At 41.7% G+C, this 21,066-nt stretch overlaps 1 protein-coding gene across 1 annotated transcript; it reads right to left on the bottom strand.

The window, feature by feature from the left end:
• Positions 1 to 862: 862 nt before the first annotated feature.
• On the bottom strand, positions 863 to 4,579 carry LOC135115777 (uncharacterized). Its single transcript, XM_064032791.1, has 3 exons — positions 4,221 to 4,579; positions 3,307 to 3,409; positions 863 to 1,842 (listed from the first exon to the last, which is right to left on the bottom strand). The coding sequence occupies exon 3, from the start codon at positions 1,635 to 1,637 to the stop codon at positions 1,143 to 1,145; it is 495 nt and encodes a 164-aa protein (XP_063888861.1). The 5' UTR covers positions 1,638 to 1,842; positions 3,307 to 3,409; positions 4,221 to 4,579; the 3' UTR covers positions 863 to 1,142.
• Positions 4,580 to 21,066: the final 16,487 nt, after the last annotated feature.

The raw sequence follows: 21,066 nt of genomic DNA, 5'->3' as shown, positions 1-21,066 counted from the left end.
GGTTAGATTCTGGTGAGTTGCCCAGTCTTTTGGACCTGGTGTGCTGAGTGTCTTGAAGGCCAAGCCGGCAGGGTCTCCACTGACGTTTTTGTTTATGGAAGGGACGTCACGAATACATGGCGCGATACATTGTGAGAAGAAACAAGTACTAATGAACTATCCTTACAGTCTCTCATCCTTTGGGTATAGGACGTTAACCTGGAGCTGCCAGGGAGTGGGAGTTGCGGCGTCATAAAAGTAAATTAATCATTCAATAAAAAAAAAAAAAAAAAAAAAAAAAGAATGGGACTAGGGTGCAGTATGGAATGACATCATAAGGGAACAGTGCGTTTCAGTTGTGTGCAAAGGTTACGTTCTGCGAAAGCTCGCGTAAGGAGAATTCGCATATATCGAATCTATGATCCCATTAATTATATGGGGTTATGTTCCATAATCCGTTTTTGAACCCTCTAAATATCTGTTCCGACATCATTTCACACAAAAAAAAATAATAATAATGCACTACACCAACAGTAAAAAAAAAAATATTAAAGATAAACTATATAATATATGAAAAACGTTGTAAACAAAAAAAAAAAAAAAATGTATAAATTGTGGGTTGTGTCCGGTACGAGAAAAGCGCGGGAAAACATATGCACACACCGCGCTTTAGTGCAGTGATCCTCAACCATGGGTAAATTTAGCCATTAGGGGTAAAAAAAAAAAAAAAAAAAAAAAAAAAAAAAAAATACATGACAGGTAAATAACTGATTTACCTGTTAAATGAATAATAATTCAATTAAATTTCATTTTACAAGATAGAGAGAATGCAAAGAGTGTGTGTGGGTGCGTGTGTGTGTGTGTGTGTGTGTGTGTGTGTGTGTGTGTGTGTGTGTGTGTGTGTGTGTGTGTGTGTGTGTAATAATAATAATAATAATAATAAACGGTTTATTATTTAGGCAGTTAACAAACTGAAAATGTACAGAGGGGGTGGGGAAATACTTAACATTAATCCTTAAAGGTAAGTCTAATCTAGAAAGGGACTATTGATTGATGGCTCGCACCATGGTGGGAATCGCGCTAAGTCTGTACTGGTCCGTGCACGGCGCCTTTAGGGCGTTATCTTGTTGTGGTGTCTGGTGGCACGGACCGGGCGAGGCGCGTCAGGCGGCAGCATGCAGTAGTCCCCTTCCAAACTTCTCCAGAGCCTCTCGGTGCCTAGTGGATAGTCTGGACAGACTCAGGGTGGTCAGGGCTTCTTCATAGGTGGTGTAGGCAGGGCCAAGGATGACCCTGCACGCCCTTTTCTGCACACTCTCTAGCTGTAGCTGTTGAGTGTGTGTGAGGGAGGAGGACCACGCTGGGGAGGCATACATGAGTTTGGGGAGGATGAAGATGAGGTACACCCCCCTTAACTCATCTGTCGGCGTCCCCAGCGACCTGAGTCTGCGCAGCATGTACAGCCTGTAGGTAGCTGATCTTACGGTGCTGGCGACATGCTGCTTCCAGGTCAGCTGGTCGTCCACCGTGTCTCCGAGAAGCTTGGCACATTGGACCACCTGGATGGGGTGAGGGCCCACTGTGAGCTCGGGAGGGGGCACTGGTACAGAGGAGGTACAGAAATGCATCACCACAGTTTTGCTGTGGTTGATGGTCATCCTGCTCTCCTCCGTCCACGTCTACAGTCGCTCCAGAATTGCTTGCAGTGGCGAGTAGTCCAAGTTCTTGGTGGAAACTGGGACGCCCAAGGTGCAGTCGTCCACATACTTCCAGCGATGGGGGGGTGTCAGTGAGGGCGTCGTTAATGAGGAGGAGGAAGCATAGAGAACCCATCCTGGTCCCCTGGGGGACCCCACATGTCAGCTGTTGGAAATTAGAGACAGAGCCCTGATAGCGAACGGCCTGACGCCTTCCTGTGAGGAAGTCGGCTAGCCACGCTATCAGGTTAAGAGGGAGACCCAGACTTACTGCCTTGCTGATGACAACAGTGTGATCAACAAGATCAAAGGCTTTTTGAAGTCCACAAAAGCAACAGCTAGAGAGGTGTTTCGCTTGTCCAGGTGGCTGTGGATGAATTCAAGGAAGCTGGTCAGGTAATGGGAGGTGGAGGTGGCTTTAATATTTCCAAATTGCCTGATATCCACGGTATTACAAATTTTGGTGTAGGCCCAGTCATAAACAAAATCTTCACAAATAAGGCCAGGGGTGGGGGTGATAGAGACTGGCCTGAGGTCATTGAGTGACTGTGGACTGGAAGTTTTGGAGATGGGGGTGACGTAAGATGACTTCCAGTCCGCGGGGCAAGAGTGTTGGGAGAGTGAGGCGTTTATTATGGAACAAAGCGGTGTTGCTAGCTCTACAGCAAATTCCTTGTAAATTTTTATAGGAAGGTGGTGGATTCTGGTTCGAATTTGATTATTCTCTTAAAAAACATCCACCGCCTGGACACTGGGGGGATGGGAGGGAGCGGGAAGATAGGCAGGAAGTGGAGTGGTGTTGAGGGAAGGAAAGGTTAGACAGATAGCAGCAAAGTGATCGTTCATCTCCTGAGCCGCGAGATTAGCAGGAAGGTGTGAGGTGCAAGGAAGATATGAAGTGTGCTTTTGTAGACCACACAAAGCTTTGATCTTAGCGTACCACTGTCTGTTGTTGGTCAGCTTGATGTGGTGTATCTTGTCTGGGTAATAGCTTGCCTTTGTGTGTGTGTGTGTGTGTGTGTGTGTGTGTGTGTGTGTGTGTGTGTGTGTGTGTGCATGGAGGAGAGGGAGGAAGGGAGAGTGTATGGAAATATAGGGGTTCATGGAGAAATACATCAAGACGAGAGGGTTAATGAAGGAGGAAAAGTTGAGAATCCCTGCTCTACTGCGAGTCGGCCACCCTAACTCACCAACTAGTTGCACCAGCGTCGTTACTCGCATAACAGGGAATTTTTCTCATATAGTGAGAATATTTGGCAAATTTAGGTTAGTCGCATATGATTCAGTTAGCACATTTCGGACTTGCATATATCGAATACCCAGTATACGTACTCGACGTCAGTGAGAGCCAGATCAGCATCAACATCAGAGAGAGAGGCAGGGCCTGAATAATCCATATTACCTCAGCAATATGGTAAGAGTTAAAACGTTGAGTTAGTAACAGTGATAATGCAGTAACGTGGACATGACGACCCCACATGTCACACTTCTTGCACTGCACATGAACAGACGGGAAAGGCCCTGAGAGAAGGGGATTTGGCCAAGGATATAATTTCTTTATGGCTAAATACAGGGAAGACCAAAAACACACAAAATCCTTTATGCCACAGAACTGAAGACTGGTACTTACTGTGGTTCTCTGCCAAGGCCGGAAGGCTCGTTAAATTCCCCAAAACTTCCTAAAAACAGGAAAGGTCTTTCGAGCCGTTGTTTACGTTCAGGGCCAACAATAGCTGACGCAGAGAGAAACAGAAACGATTGAACGTGGTGGGTAAAAACATTGTCAAAAAGTAAAAAAATAAATAAATAAATAAAATAATAATAATAATAATAATAATAATAAAACACTATGCTTACCTAGTCTATTGATGGCATCTTTTACTTCACTTTATGAACAACATACACTTCACATGATGACCTCTTAACTAACAGAATCCTATTTATGTTTCTTTTTTTTTCTCCTACCCATCCCAAATAAAGGCTATGCTAATAACAATAATAATAATAATAATAATAATAATAATAATAATAATAAAATAATAATAATAATGAAAATAATAATTATAACAACAATAATAATAATAATAATAATAATAATAATAATAATAATGAGAAATAATGACATTACTACTACTACTACTACTACTGTTACTACTACTGCTGCTACTACTACTACTGCTACTACTACTACTACTACTACTACTACTACTATTACTACTACTACTATTACTACTACTACTACTATAAATAATAACACTATTAATAATAATAATAATAATAATAATAATAATAATAGTAATTATTATTATTATTATTATTATTATTATTATTATTATTATTATTATAATGTGATAATAATAACATGAATAATAGTAACAATAACAAGCGCAACACCAAAAATAACAACAACAAAAATAACAGCAACAACAACAACAACAACTACTACTACTACTACTACTACTACTACTACTATTACCACAATAATAACGGAAAAAAACACACAAAAAAAAAAATAACGAGGCACTGATCACATGGCCACCTCACCCATCCTTCACGTGCTGCGCTCCTCACGTGCCTTTTAATTGCGCCTCGTGTTGAAGGTAATAATGGATGACTTTCCGCAGTATTACATTGCCAGACACCCGGAACGTTGATGGTGGTGGTGAATTGACTGCTTCTCTTAAATGAATGTATCAACCATAATGTGAACCACTCCCGCCGAGCCGCTAAGCTGGCAGCCGACTGAGAGGTGACGCAGCACACGGACCACTGCACTTTTCAACTGTATCATCAATATCCGACGTCACACTTACATGAAGAAAATAACGATGTGTCAGGCACGGTTTACCCATTGTGAAACCAGTAATTCGTTCACGCTTACCCAAGTCTTCTCTCTCTCTCTCTCTCTCTCTCTCTCTCTCTCTCTCTCTCTCTCTCTCTCTCTCTCTCTCTCTCTCTCCAGTATGCCTATTAAAGATGTTAGACTAATAATGCAGCAATCTGACATTGCAATCCTATTTCCCTTCTTAAATACTGGGGCTACGCTCTTCTGTTTCCCCGACCATGTGAACCACGCTTTGTTCCGGTAGATATTCTTTTATAACGGGATTTTCATTATTTCACCTGGGCTTGTTTCATTTTGCCTCTCCCTGAGGATATCTTCCACAGTTTAGTAAGTGTTGGTTATTGTTTTCATTTAAAACTCAGTTGTAAAATATGCACAAAGAAGATCCGAAAAAAAGACTAGAAGAACTAAATTAAACTAAAACAACGGTATATAGCACAATCACTGGGCTCTCGCAAAATTTTGAACTAGAGTGATTTGAATATTAGGCAAGTGTGCGATGTGCGAAGTGACTAAAATTGCCTCTCTCTCTCTCTCTCTCTCTCTCTCTCTCTCTCTCTCTCTCTCTCTCTCTCTCTCTCTCTCTCTCTCTCTCTCTAACTTATTGAAATATCCCTTCCACTGATGCATTACTGACAGCTTCAGAGGCGTTTTATTTGTATTATAACATTATGATGTGTCGTATTTTAACATGATCTTAACATTTTCTCTTTTATCATTGGACCATCGAATACATCATTTACTAGATCGTCAGACAAGTAGATGTCAACACAAAATTAACAGTAATTTACTTTCATCCTTTCCTCTGAAAATCATGTGCCTTTATTTGTTTATTCATTCATTTATTTATTTATTTATTTATTTATTTACTTTTTTCATGTATTGTACTATCCAGTACTCTTTCCTATACCAGTGCAAGCTGAAGGTTGTTATGGATGATAAGGAGCCTTCTGTTACGCTTTCCTATCACTAACTAACATTTGGTTACAAATGCGTAGTTACCAAACAGTCATGCTTGATTCTTTCTGGCTATCCTTGTGGAATCCAGCTATGTAATCGTCGTCGTCCTCCTCCACCTCAGATCCTCCAAGAATGGAAGTATTGACGTCCTTCTATGTTGCACGATCTTGTTGCGTTCCTGAATTTCTGAGACAGACTTGTGAGTTCAAGGGAACGCGTTTAAGTTTTTATAAACTTTGCTGAATTTTGATTTGTATTATTTTCATATATTTACAATCACACCTTATGCGATTTCCGATTGCTATACACAGCATCCTAACACACACACACACACACACACACACACACACACACACACACACACACACACACACACACACACACACACACACACACACACACACACACACTGCTGTATATCTCTCACCTAATTCCTCTGACTATAAGCAATTATTTGATACTTAACTTTCAAAGAGGAATACATTCTGACTCTCTTCCCTTTTGCGGAGATCTCCATTCATGGTGACTTCAGTGTTCACCACCAGCTTTGGGTTTCCTCTCCCTTCACTGACCATCCTGGTGAACTAGCCTTTAACATTGTTATCCTCCATGACCTAGACCAACTGGTGCAATTTCCTACTCCTAACCTACTCCCAACCTACCACCCAACGTTCTTGACCTTTTCTTAACTTCCAACCCTTCTACTTCTGCTGCTACCCTATCTTCTCTGTTGGGCTCCTCCGATCACAATCTCATACTTGTATTTTATCCATTTGCTCCATTCCCTCCTCAGCATCCCCGAAGCAGAGGTGCCCCTGGCGTTTTGCCTCTGCTAATTGTGGGGTACCTGAGGAGGTATTACGCTGAATTTTAATTGGAATGACCACTGTTTCCGTGTTAGAGACCAGTCTGTGTGTGCTGGGAGCATAACAGAGTTATTAGTGTCTGGCATGAAGGCGTATATTTCTTACTCACTCCCTTTCTCTCTCTCGATCTAAACCTTGCTTTAACACAACCTGTTCTTGGGTTAAACATGATTGAGAGTTGGCCTTTAGAAGGTACCTGATCCTTCCATCAAATGGATCTCATGCGCCTTATACAGGGTGTAACTTGAGTTTCTGCAAATACTGAAAGAGGTGAAAGAGTATGTAATTCTAAGTAGAAAATGTTCTGTACACATATGCATTAGCTTTGTTTATCCGTTAGAGGAGTTGAAAATGTATGGGTGTACTATGCGTGTAGCTGTGAGGTGACAAACAGACGGTTGCATTGTCGCAGTCTCGGAGGTGCCACTTGCTCAAATTACGAATGGTTTAATCTTATTTGTTTTGCAGGCTATGGAATATTACAGTATCTTGTAGCAAGACAAACGGTATTAAAAAGCATGTAATTTACCGATAAGCATTACACGACATCATTATTACGGTGATTAAAAGTACTCCTGTAAAATGCTACGTGGCATCATCAAAAAGCGAGGGAGGAGGGGGGAGAGAGTCCGAGCGACCTTAAAAAAACAGCTGAGTGATGATGCCACGTGTGGCTTGTCCGGTGAGCAGCCTTGCCTCCGTATGTGTAAATCTTGTAAATACACAGAAACTTTAGGGACCTGGTGTTTCCTCATTCCAGCTTATTCTTACTGAACACTAAACAGAACCAAAGAGAAAGAAGACTACTATGTGGTGAATACAACGGTGACAACTTCGTTCGAGGCTACCAAATCGATTTACCACAAAAAATTGGTGGCAAGCAGTGGCACGTACTTCTAAAAACAGTGAATATCGATTGTTGTAGATAACTGTGACAATGCTATAATAATAAAAAAAAAAAAATGTCTTTCTCTGATAGTGAAGAACAAACAAGCCTATAAAGAAAGAGCGCCCAGTGACAGCCTTGCTGAGAGTGCGAGTGTGGATGCAAACCGTTTCAGGACAAAACACTCCCGCACTATCATCTTGCTCTGATAAGGGGTGGGGAGAACGTATCTTCCCAACTGCAATTAACTAACCTCCGAGGTGGCAGTGGTAATGCTATCAACTAACTCTGATGAGTTTTATATATATATATATATATATATATATATATATATATATATATATATATATATATATATATATATATATATATATATATATATATATATATATATATATATATATATATATATATATATATATATATATATATATATATATATATATTCTTTCCATTGTAATACTTATACTACATCATTTCTTATATATAATTGAGTATATTCCACTAACTGCATGCTACATTATTATTGTGTGTGTGTGTGTGTGTGTGTGTGTGTGTGTGTGTGTGTGTGTGTGTGTGTGTGTGTGTGTGTGTGTGTGTGTGTGTGTGTGTGTGTGTGTGTGTGTGTGTGTGTGTGTGTGTTTTCCTCTTTTTTTTTCTCTTGTCATTTTATTTGTTGTTAAATAACTTATAAAAGCCACTGGCTGCTGATGACGAAGAAAACCGAAAAACGCTTCCATAATTGCGGGTGAACAGATGGAGAGCTGTATTCGTATACTGAAGGAGTATATATATAGGGTGAGGTCAGGCACTTGACAATACATCGATCACTAAATTCTTTGAAGTCTTTTCCTGCTATTTCATGTCAAAGAAAGGACGGTGCATGCCATCCAGTCATTTTTCGATGGTCCTGATGGCTCATATGTTGCTCTGATTACAGCAACAGAAAATAAAATTATGGAAGGAAAAGGGAGAGCGTCAATCGCTACCACGAACCTCAGTGACATTTTTTTTCTTTTTTTTTATGTAGGAAAGACACTGGCCAAGGGCAACAAAAATCTTATAGAAAAAATGCCCACTGAAATGCCAGTCCCATAAAAGGGTCAAAGCAGTGATCAAAAATTGGTGGATAAGTGTCTTGAAACCTCCCTCTTGAAGGAATTTAAGTCATAGGAAGGTGGAAATACAGAAGAAGGCAGGGAGTTCCAGAGTTTACCAGAGAAAGGGATGTATGATTGAGAATACTGATTAACTCTTGCGTTAGAGAGGTGGACAGAATAGGGGTGAGAGAAAGAAGAAAGTCTTGTGGAGCGAGGCCGCGGAAAGAGGGGAGACATGCAGTTAGCAAGATCAAAAGAGCAGTTAGCATGAAAATAGCGGTAGAAGACAGCTAGATATGCAACATTGCGGCGGTGAGAGAGAGGCCGAAGACAGTCAGTTAGAGGAGAGGAGTTGATGAGACGAAAAGCTTTTGATTCCACCCTGTCTAGAAGAGCAGTATGAGTGGAACTCCCCCAGACATGTGAAGCATACTCCATACGTGGACGGATAAGGCCCTTGTACAGAGTTAGCAGCAGGGGGGGTGAGAAAAACTGGCGGAGACGTCTCAAAACACCTAACTTCATAGAAGCTGTTTTAGAGAGAGATGAGATGTGAAGTTTCCAGTTCAGATTATAAGTAAAGGACAGACCGAGGATATTCAGTGTAGAAGAGGGGGAAGGTTGAGTGTCACTGAAGAAGAGGGGATAGTTGTCTGGAAGGTTGTGTCGAGTTGATAGATGGAGGAATTGAGTTTTTGAGGCATTGAACAATACCAAGTTTGCTCTGCCCCAATCAGAAATTTTAGAAAGATCAGAAGTAAGGCGTTCTGTGGCTTCCCTGCGTGATATGTTTACCTCCTGAAGGGTTGGACGTCTATGAAAAGACGTGGAAAAGTGCAAGGTGGTATCATCAGCGTAGGACTGGATAGGACAAGAAGTTTGGTTCAGAAGATCATTAATGAATAATAAGAAGAGAGTGGGTGACAGGACAGAACCCTGAGGAATACCACTGTTAATAGATTTAGGAGAAGAACAGTGACCGTCTACCACAGCAGCAATAGAGCGGTCAGAAAGGAAACTTGAGATGAAGTTACAGAGAGAAGGATAGAAACCGTAGGAGGGTAGTTTGGAAATCAAAGCTTTGTGCCAGACCCTATCAAAAGCTTTTGATATGTCCAAGGCAACAGCAAAAGTTTCACCAAAATCTCTAAAAGAGGATGACCAAGACTCAGTAAGGAAAACCAGAAGATCACCAATACAGCGGCCTTGACGGAACCCATACTGGCGATCAGATAGAAGGTTGTGAAGTAATAGATGTTTAAGAATCTTCCTGTTGAGGATAGATTCAAAAACTTTAGATAGGCAGGAAATTAAAGCAATAGGACGGTAGTTTGAGGGATTAGAACGGTCACCCTTTTTAGGAACAGGTTGAATGTAGGCAAACTTGCAGCAAGAAGGAAAGGTAGGTTTTGACAGACAGAGCTGAAAGAGTTTGACTAGGCAAGGTGCAAGCACGGAGGCATAGTTTCGGAGAACAATAGGAGAGACCCCATCAGGTCCATAAGCCTTCCGAGGGTTTAGGCCAGCGAGGGCATGGAAAACATCATTGCGAAGAATTTTAATAGGTGGCATGAAGTAGTCAGAGGGTGGAGGAGAGGGAAGAACAAGCCCAGAATCGTCCAAGGTAGAGTTTTTAGCAAAGGTTTGAGCAAAGAGTTCAGCTTTAGAAATAAAAGTGATAGCAGTGGTGCCATCTGGCTGAAATAGAGGAGCAAAGTTATTGGATATATTTTTGGCTAGATGCCAGAAGTCATGAGGGGAGTTAGATCTTGAAAGGTTTTGACATTTTCTGTTAATGAAGGAGTTTTTGGCTAGTTGGAGAACAGACTTGGCATGGTTCCGGGCAGAAATATAAAGTGCATGAGATTCTGGTGAAGGAAGGCTTAAGTACCTTTTGTGGGCCACCTCTCTATCATGTATAGCACGAGAACAAGCTGTGTTAAACCAAGGTTTAGAAGGTTTAGGACGAGAAAAAGAGTGAGGAATGTACGCCTCCATGCCAGACACTATCACCTCTGTTATGCGCTCAGCACACAAAGACGGGTCTCTGACACGGAAGCAGTAGTCATTCCAAGGAAAATCAGCAAAATACCGCCTCAGGTCCCCCCAACTAGCAGAGGCAAAACGCCAGAGGCACCTTCGCTTAGGGGGATCCTGAGGAGGGATTGGAGTGATAGGACAAGATAAAGATATGAGATTGTGATCGGAGGAGCCCAACGGAGAAGAAAGGGTGACAGCATAAGCAGAAGGATTAGAGGTCAGGAAAAGGTCAAAGATGTTGGGCGTATCTCCAAGACAGTCAGGAATACGAGTAGGGTGTTGCACCAATTGCTCTAGGTCATGGAGGATAGCAAAGTTGTAGGCTAGTTCACCAGGATGGTCAGTGAAGGGAGAGGAAAGCCAAAGCTGGTGGTGAACATTGAAGTCTCCAAGAATGGAGATCTCTGCAAAAGGGAAGAGGGTCAGAATGTACTCCACTTTGGAAGTTAAGTAGTCAAAGAATTTCTTATAGTCAGAGGAGTTAGGAGAGAGGTATACAGCACAGATAAATTTAGTATGAGAATGACTCTGTAGTCGTAGCCAGATGGTGGAAAACTCGGAAGATTCAAGAGCGTGGGCACGAGAGCAGGTTAAGTCATTGCGCACATAAACGCAGCATCCAGCTTTGGATCGAAAATGAGGATAGAGAAAGTAGGAGGGAACAGAAAAGGGGCTACTGTCAGTTGCCTCAGACACCTGAGTTTCAGTGAGGAAAAGAAGATGAGGTTTAGAAGAGGAGAGGTGGTGTTCTACAGATTGAAAATTAGATCTTAGACCGCGAATGTTGCAGAAGTTAATGAAGAAAAAGTTGAGGGGGGTGTCAAGACACTTAGGGTCGTCGACGGAAAGGCAGTCCGACCTGGGGACATTTATGGTCCCCTCCCCAGATGGGGACTCCGAGGCTGGTGTAGGAGTCGCCATGATTTTAAAATTTTTTGAGTGAAGGGTGTGTGTGTTATTAGGTGCTTGTAGTTTTGTGTGGAGGAAGAGAGTTGTCTTTAGAGGGCAGGCTGTGACTACCCCCTTGTGTTGTGAGACACAAAGGGAAACGTTCAGTGAGGTCACAGCTGGGTTTAATGATAAGTTCACAGCACCCCCTGAACAGTGCTTTAGACCTCACTGGGAGTAATTATTAGGTGCTTGTAGTTTTGTGTGGAGGAAGAGAGTTGTCTTTAGAGGGCAGGCTGTGACTGCCCCCTTTTGTTGTGAGACACAAAGGGAAACGTTCAGTGAGGTCACAGCTGGGTTTAATGATAAGTTCACAGCACCCCCTAAGCAGTGCTTTAGACATCACTGGGAGTAATTATCGTTTCGGCAGGTGTCTACTGCCTCATTCCAATACATGCCCATATTGTCTTACGTTTAAGTAGTAAGAACCAACCAAAGTTCTGTTCGTTTTGCAACAAAACTCGAAATAACGAGAAAAGCTTAAAACGTAGGTACGATAAAAAAAAAAAAGAAAGTCTGGGACATGAACAGGCGGTAGCATCAAGTGAAGAGGGAACACTCAGCAGGACCTTAAAACAAAGCTTCGCTCTCATTCACACCCTTAAACCCTTCTCTTCCAACTTTACTCACACTTCAGCTAAGCCTTTCTGTCCTCCTTTCTCTTACTTTACTAGTAGGTGACCCAGACTGTAACGGTGTCACATAATTAATAATGATATGTATTGCATTTATAATGCCTTGCCTAATTAACAATATAAGTGTATGTATACATATATTCACCCACTACAAATAGTGGGTGTTTGCGGATAAGGGTGGGGCGGATATGGTCACGCTACCCTACGTCACACACACACAGCATTGAATTTTCCAAGCTTCTTTTATTGCCATCGATAAGTAATCGGTAGGACTTACATTATAGTATCTATGTATTCTCCATTGTTAATCTCTCTAATTTATTTTGGCGTTTATTATTCTTAGCTTCTTAGTAACTTTTCTCTTGCCTTATTTATGTAATTTGAGAGTTATAAATATGAATATATACATGTATTGTGAATGCGGTAAACCCGCCCATATTTCTACTGTCAGCACTTTTTGAAGGCGCTAAGCGTCCCTTGAGCCGGCTCCGGATCGGCACTCTCCTGTCAGAGTCTAACGCTGTACCACGAAGAGGACATCCGTTGTCCTGTACACGCCCCACACTTCCCTCAGAACTCTGTACATATATCTAAATATACATATTTTTGTTCGTTTACCTTTGACGTTCACCTGAAAACCACAGAAACTCACCAAGAGTGACCTTACCCACTACATAAAGTTAAGAAACTAATGAACAATGTCCAGTGGTAATTGATAATTCAAACCACACTGGAACATTTGGTGGCAGCTTAATGAGATACGAATAACTAACTCCAGTGCCAAGTACAACAACAATAAACAGTGGTTGACAGTGAAGTGGTGAACGGACACAGAGAGCGGAGAAAACGGCAAACAGTGGCAAGGTAGTGAGGAGAGCAGAGCAGCGAGCCGGCGTTGTTTACAGAACTTACCCTGACACACCAAAACACTTGCACCCAACGAAGAACGACTCACCTAACGGTCTCGCCTTGCTCACCCAGCCTGCCACTACCAAGATTCACTTCTCCTTGTTATAAAAGAGGAGACTTAAAAGACTCAGGGCGAAACCTAACCTAATTATATGGTTTCCCCTCGGTGTAATATTTTGTCGTAGATTTTTGGCGAAGACATCATCGGCGCAGACATTCTCGGCGCAGACCAACACATCTCCCACTGCAGGAATCCAACAGGATCCTACAAGGACACCACTCTCCCAAGAGGAGCTTCCCATGACGGAAGGAGTCTTCCCAAGAGGACGTCATATATTATTTTTAACGTGTTAATTTCTCCGGCTAGAGTCGTGAGCGCAGACACATAGTGGTAAACCACACAAATATTAAATAAAACACTTGTGGTTACGTAAACCTTGTTAGGAATCATGTATAACTTACCTATTTCACAGTGATACAACGTTACGTATGTGCAAATTAAAAAAACTTAGTTTACCTCTCAAATACCATTTTCTTTTTCAGCTGGACGAAGCGCTCGCTCTCGTTTTCTCTTAATTCTCTAGGTATAGCTAAGATAATCCTATTTATATCATCAACTCTTAACTCGATTAAAATTTCCACACTTCTAAGAAAACTAACCATTTTTCCTTTAAAGGTAGAAACGCCTTTGGACGATGAAAACGTAACGTAAGTGTGTAATTCATTCCTAATTAAGGAAGGTTAATAATACCACATTTATAGCTAAAGCTGAGAAGTTAGCTGAAATTTAAGAACTGGAGTGTCATTCCCAAGCGGAGAATATTGATATTAGATCATCAGAAGAATTACCAATGGAACTAAAACCAACTACAGTGGTAAATACTGTGTCTCATGAGGACGAGAACGTGTTGATTACAAGATCAGGGAATAAATACCCATCATTATCAGCAGCAACCAAGTCTAGCACTAAAGCTTCAGCTTCTGCCTCTAGTGGCTCTCCTAATGCCTTGCATGCACCTACTACACTTAAGGTACTTCCTATTCTTGAAACAATATTATAATTTATCGGAGAAAATTCGCAAGAACGGGCTCATGACTTCATCCGTTCGTGAGAGGATCTTATGAGGAGATGCTAAATGTTGTAAATCGATGCTCCGTCCAAGTGACTTGAATCTTTCTGTTGTCACCGGGTCATCCCTGAAAATCGTAGGAATAATTTCCTCACCAATTAGGCTATCTAAGAATACTCAGCCTATTTCAAGCTGATTTATGTGTAGTCAGTAACTTTAAACATTCTTCTGACGGCTTGTTAGGGCTAAGAACCATGAAGTCTCACCAGACAATAAAGGTCATGTACTGCGGACAACATCTGGAAGGGATGAAACACCCTGCACCTTTGGTTTCCAGGCAACCCAGTAATGGTTCTTTATCACGGAAGGGACAGATTCAATAGGGAGCCTCAAATGATTCCATCTGTCCAGTCTCCTATGAGGTTCTATAAGGATCAAACAAGGTCTTTTCCTTGGAAAGTGCCTTGTTTATGACAAGAAAGTGGTACCAGAACCCAGTATTCTGCCTGGAGCCTGCGTTGCTTTGGTGAGTCAGTCTGCTGTTGACACCGAGCTGGGGCAGGCGCCAACCCTAGGTTCATTTGTCAGTGTTGTGGACTATCCCGAAATGAGCCCCACCCTCTTGGACTTATTGGGGAAGTATAGCAATGTCCCGGCAGTACCTGGAGAACCCTTAGGTGAGACCGATCGAGCGGAACACCACATTAGGTTAAAACCAAATCCTAAGCCAATATATATGCCAGTTTATCGTCAGAGGGCGACTGACTATTTAGAAAGCAAAAGCTTTCTAAATGTGAATTTCTAAAAGCCAAAACAAAATTTCTTGGCCATGTAGTCGATAGTGAAGGAATCCACTCAGTGGATGAAAAGGTCATGGCTGTACAGGAGCTTCCTCAACCTAAATCAGTAGAGAATGTCGGATCTGTCCTAGGCCTTGCGGGATATTACCGTTCTTTCATCAAGAATTTTGTGGCAAATGCATACCCACTTACTAAACTCCTTAAAAAAAGATGTTGCTTTCCAATGGGAGGTTGCTCATGAGCAAAGTTTCAGTGAATTAAAATCACTACTAACAAATGCACCTATACTTGCTTTCCCAGAGCATTCAGAGCCGTTCATTATTTGCACGGATGCTTCTTCTCTAGGATTAGGAGCAGTACTGATGCAGACAGATGCCAGAGGCAAAGACTATGTAATAGCATATGCAAGTCGTGTACTCAATTCAGCGGAGTCCAATTACTCTGCCACTCATCAAGAAATACTTGCCATAGTTTGGGCTTTAAAACATTTTAAGGACATTATCCTTGGATACCCAGTTACAGTCTATATGGATCATGCACCCGTAATTGAACCGTTCAAAGGGAAAAATTTAACTGGACAAGTGGCAAGATGGTACTCTACCATGCAGGAATTTGTTCCAGTAGTGAAGTACCTGCCAGGTCGTGCTAATATAGTAGCCGGCGCACTTTCACGAAATGTGTCTGTGGGAGCTGTCAGTAACTATGAATAACTTCACTCCTGAAGGAATTAGGTAAAGCACAGTGAGAGCATAAAATATGGTCTAAGATCATTCATGCTCTGGGGTCAGGCAAAGAAGATGATCTTCCACGTCTGCATATACCATTCTCTCAATTCTTCATGTCACCAGACAATGTTCTGTGTCGACATAATCGCCAAAAGGGAGATTCTAGAAAGCAACACATCATTCCTGAGAGTTTAGTCCCCGTCGTATTTATCTTAGTATGCGGCATGCCAAGTGCGGGACATCCAGGAAGAGAGCGAACTATACAAGCAGCGAGTATAAGCTATTATTGGCCTACAATGCGCACTGACATAGAAAACTATGTTGCCAAGTGTATATCAAGTGCAAAGCAAGAGGGTACGGTAAAAGGATCAGCCCCAATACTGGAATATCCACTACCTGAGCGACTTTGGAACATTGTCTCCATTGATCTTCTTCAGTTACCCAAAAGTCAAAATGGCTTGCAGTACCTACTTGTGTGTGTAGACCATTTTTCAAGGTTAGTGGTTCTGTCACATTTAAATGAAAAATCTGTTAAATTTGTACCGCATGCGCTAGTGACTAAATTCTTTTTGTCCATATCCAACGCCGCGAGTGTTGTTAAGTGATAATGGAACCGAATTTCGCAATGAAATCCTACAAGGTACACAGTACAACATCAAACACACCTATACCGTAGCTTACCATCCTCCTTCAAACGGACTGGTAGAAAGAGCAAGCAGGAAAATCCTGGAGATTCTTCGTCTAGTTATAAACAGTCTGCATGATGACTGGGAAGATTGGTTACCAAATGTTGCTGTCTGCATTAACAGTTCAATGTGTGAAAGTACTGGGAAATCCCCACACTATATACTGTATGATGAAGATAAAAATCTTCCTTATGATTTGTTGAAAATCCCACAGACTCAAGTCTACAACGTAGATGACCATGTTAAACAACATATGCATGTCTTCAAAGATATTCATGCTAAAGTCCGAAGTAGGCTTCCATGAGGAGGCAGTAGACACCTGCCGAAACGATAATTACTCCCAGTGAGGTCTAAGGCACTGTTCAAGGGATGATGTGAACTTATCATTAAACCCAGCTGTGACCTCACTGAACGTTTCCCTTTGTGTCTCACAACACAAGGGGGCAGTCACAGCCTGCCCTCTAAAGACAACCCTCTTCCTCCACACAAAACTACAAACACCTAATAACACACACACCCTTCACTCAAAAATTTTAAAATCATCATGGCGACTCCTACACCAGCCTCGGAGTCCCCATCTGGGGAGGGGACCATAAATGTCCCCAGGTCGGACTGCCTTTCTGTCGACAACCCTAAGTGTCTTGACACCCCCCTCAACTTTTTCTTCATTAACTTCTGCAACATTCGTGGTCTAAGATCTAATTTTCAATCTGTAGAACACCACCTCTCCTCTTCTAAACCTCATCTTCTTTTCCTCACTGAAACTCAGGTGTCTGAGGCAACTGACAGTAGCCCCTTTTCTGTTCCCTCTTACTTTCTCTATCCTCATTTTCGATCCAAAGCTGGATGCTACGTTTATGTGCGCAATGATTTAACCTGCTCTCGTGCCACGCTCTTGAATCTTCCGAGTTTTCCACCATCTGGCTACGACTACAGACTCACTCTCATACTAAATTTATCTGTGCTGTATACCTCTGACCTAACTCCTCTGACTATAAGAAATTCTTTGACTACTTAACTTCCATATTGGAGCACATTCTGACCCTCTTCCCTTTTGCAGAGATCTCCATTCTTGGAGACTTCAATGCTCACCACCAGCTTTGGCTTTCCTCTCCCTTCACTGACCATCCTGGTGAACTAGCCTACAACTTTGCTATCCTCCATGACCTAGAGCAATTGGTACAACACCCTACTCGTATTCCTGACCATCTTGGAGATACGCCCAACATTCTTGAACTTTTCCTGACCTCTAATCCTTCTGCTTATGCTGTCACCCTTTCTTCTCTGTTGGGCTCCTCCGATCACAATCTCATATCTTTATCTTGTCCTATCACTCCAATCCCTCCTCAGGATCCCCCAAAGCGAAGGTGCCTCTGGGGTTTTGCCTCTGCTAGTTGGGGGACCTGAGGAGGTATTTTGCTGATTTTCCTTGGAATAACTACTGCTTCCGTGTCAGAGACCCGTCTTTGTATGCTGAGCGCTGTTACGTGTGAGCATACACTGAACTCTAGGGGATGGACCATGAAGGGGTGTTGCTCACACTAACAATGGAAGGGTTAAAAGAAAAGAGAAAAGGAGACATTTTAACTGCTATTTAATATCTTAAAGTTAACCCTTAAATTAAGTAACAATACAAAATTGAAGATTATTTAAGTAAGTAAAAGTAAGTAACAAGGAGTGGCAATCTGAACTGGACTGAATAACTTAAAAGACTGGTTCAGTTAATAACTTAAGCCAAGTTAGTAAATACATATAGATACAAATTACAAAAATAAACACCTTTACATATACATAATAGAAAATAAATATAAATGTGTTTGTGTGTGTGTGTGTGCGTGTGTTTATGTGTGTGTGTGTGTGGGTGTGTAACACTGGTGTAACTCTTACCACCGCTCTCGAGTGTATATGAGGCTCCCAGCGTATGCCAAGGCGACCTCAGAGCTGTAGCGACCCTTGGAGGAGACTGAAGCTCGATGGAACTCCACCCCTCGTTATCGGCTTGGTAGCCTGCTAGAGGTCACGTATCCAGTATGCCTCAAGCTATACACGTGGCAGCGCCACGAGTTGAGAGGCAGGCACCTGGTTCCGTGGTAGAGTAGTCACGTGTGTGACAGCGCATAACAGAGATGATAGTGTCTGGCATGGAGGCATACATTCCTCACTCTTTTACTCGTCCTAAACCTTCTAAACCTTTAGTTTAACACAGCTTGTTCTCGTGCTATACATGATAGAGAGGTGGCCCACAAAAGGTACTTAAGCCTTCCATCACCAGAATCTCATGCACTTTATATTTCTGCGCGGAACCATGCCAAGTCTGTTCTCCATCTAGCCAAAAGCTCCTTCATTTACAGAAAATGTCAAAACCTTTCAAGATCTAACTCGTGATTTCTGGCATCTAGCCAAAAATATCTCCAATAACTTTGCTTCTTCTTCTTTCCCTCCTCTATTTCAACCAGATGGCACCACTGCTATCACATCTATTTCTAAAGCTGAACTCTTTGATCAAACCTTTGTTGAAAATTCTACTTTGGACGATTCTGGGCTTGTTCCTCCCTTTCCTCCACCCTCTGAATACTTCATGCCACCTATTAAAATTCTTCGCAATGATGTTTTCCATGCCCTCGCTGGCCTAAACAGTCGGAAGGTTTATGGACCTGATGAGGTCCCTCCTATTGTTCTCCGAAACTGTGCCTCCGTGCTTGCACCTTGCCTAGTCAAACTCTTTCAGCTCTGTCTGTCAACATCTACCTTTCCTTCTTGCTGGAAGTTTGCCTACATTCAACCTGTTCCTAAAAAGGGTGACCGTTCTAATCCCTCAAACTATCGTCCTATTGCTTTAATTTCCTGCCTATCTAAAGTTTTTGAATCTATCCTCAACAGGAAGATTCTTAAACATCTATCACTTCACAACCTTCTATCTGATCGCCAGTATGGTTTCCGTCAAGGCCGCTGTACTCGTGATCTTCTGGCTTTCCTTACTGAGTCTTGGTCATCCTCTTTTAGAGATTTTGGTGAAACTTTTGTTGTTGCCTTGAACATATCAAAAGCTTTTGATAGAGTCTGGCACAAAGCTTTGATTTCCAAACTACCCTCCTACGGTTTCTATCCTTCTTTCTGTAACTTCATCTCAAGTTTCCTTTCTGACCGTTCTATTGCTGCTGTGGTAGACGGTCACTGTTCTTCTTCTAAATCTATTAACAGTGGTGTTCCTCAGGGTTCTGTCCCGTCACCCACACTCTCTTCTTATTATTCATTAATGATCTTCTAAACCAAACTTCTTGTCCTATCCACTCCTACGCTGATGATACCACACTACACTTTTCCACGTCTTTTCATAGACGTCCAACCCTTCAGGAGGTAAACATATCACGCAGGGAAGCCACAGAACGCCTGACTTCTGATCTTTCTGAAATTTCTGATTGGGGCAGAGCAAACTTGGTATTGTTCAATGCCTCAAAAACTCAATTCCTCCATCTATCAACTCGACACAACCTTCCAGACAACTATCCCCTCTTTTTCAATGACACTCAACCTTCCCCCTCTTCTACACTGAATATCCTCGGTCTGTCCTTTACTTATAATCTGAACTGGAAACTTCAAATCTCATCTCTAGCTAAAACAGCTTCTATGAAGTTAGGTGTTCTGAGACGTCTCTGCCAGTTTTTCGCATCCCCCCAGCTGCTAACTCTGTACAAGGGCCTTATCCGTCCACGTATGGAGTATGCTTCACATGTCTGCGGGAGTTCCACTCATACTGTTCTTCTAGTTAGGGTGGAATCAAAAGCTTTTCGTCTCATCAACTCCTCTCCTGAGCGTCTCTCTCACCGCCGCAGTGTTGCATACCTAGCTGTCTTCTACCGCTATTTTCATGCTAACTGCTCTTCTGATCTTGCTAACTGCATGCCTCCCCTCCTTCCGCGGCCTCGCTGCACAAGACTTTCTTCTTTTTCTCACCCCTATTCTGTCGACCTCTCTAACGCAAGAGTTAACCAGTATTCTCAATCATTCATCCCTTTCTCTGGTAAACTCTGGAACTCCCTGCCTGCTTCTGTATTTCCACCTTCCTATGACTTGAATTCCTTCAAGAGGAAGGTTTCAAGACACTTATTCATCAATTTTTGACCACTGCTTTGACCCTTTTATGGGACTGGCATTTCAGTGGGCATTTTTTTTTTATTTGATTTTTGTTGCCCTTGGCCAGTGTCCTTCCTACATAAAAAAAAAAAATATATATATATATATATATATATATATATATATATATATATATATATATATATATATATATATATATATATATATATATATATATATATATATATATATATATATATATATATATATATATATATATATACATATATATATATAATTAAATAAATCGTAACAGCAGTAGGAAAGGTTGCCGATATTATGTTTTATTACGATGTGGAAGTATTACAATTAATTGATCAGAAATATCAGGTAGTAGCAATTAAGCGATTTTACTTGTCACTAACTAATTGCATCCTTAATTAACGTTCGCTACATTTCCATTAATTACCAACGGGGACTAAAGAAGAAGGAGAAAAGAACAAGAACAAGAACAAGAAGGAGGAAGAAGAGGAGGAGAAGGAGGAGGAGGAGGAGGAGGAGAAGATAAAAAAAGTGAAGGAAAAAGAAAAAATAAGAAAGAAAGAAAGAAAGAAGAAGAAGGAGAAGAAGAAGAAGAAGAAGAAAAAGGAAGAAAAGGAGGAGGAGGAGGAGGAGGAGGAGGAGGAGGAGGAGGAGGAGGAGGAGGAAGAAGAGGAGGAAGAGAAGAAGAAAAGGCAGAAGTAGTAATAGGAAACGAAGAAAAAAGCGGAGGAGCAAAAGAAAATGCAAAACAAAAAGCAAAGAAATTGAGAAAAAGAGAGAAACTAGTAGTAGTAGTAGTAGTAG

Source organism: Scylla paramamosain, chromosome 29 (assembly GCF_035594125.1).
Source record: "Scylla paramamosain isolate STU-SP2022 chromosome 29, ASM3559412v1, whole genome shotgun sequence".
Lineage (NCBI taxonomy): Eukaryota > Metazoa > Arthropoda > Malacostraca > Decapoda > Portunidae > Scylla > Scylla paramamosain.
This window is presented reverse-complemented; position numbering and strand designations above follow the sequence as displayed.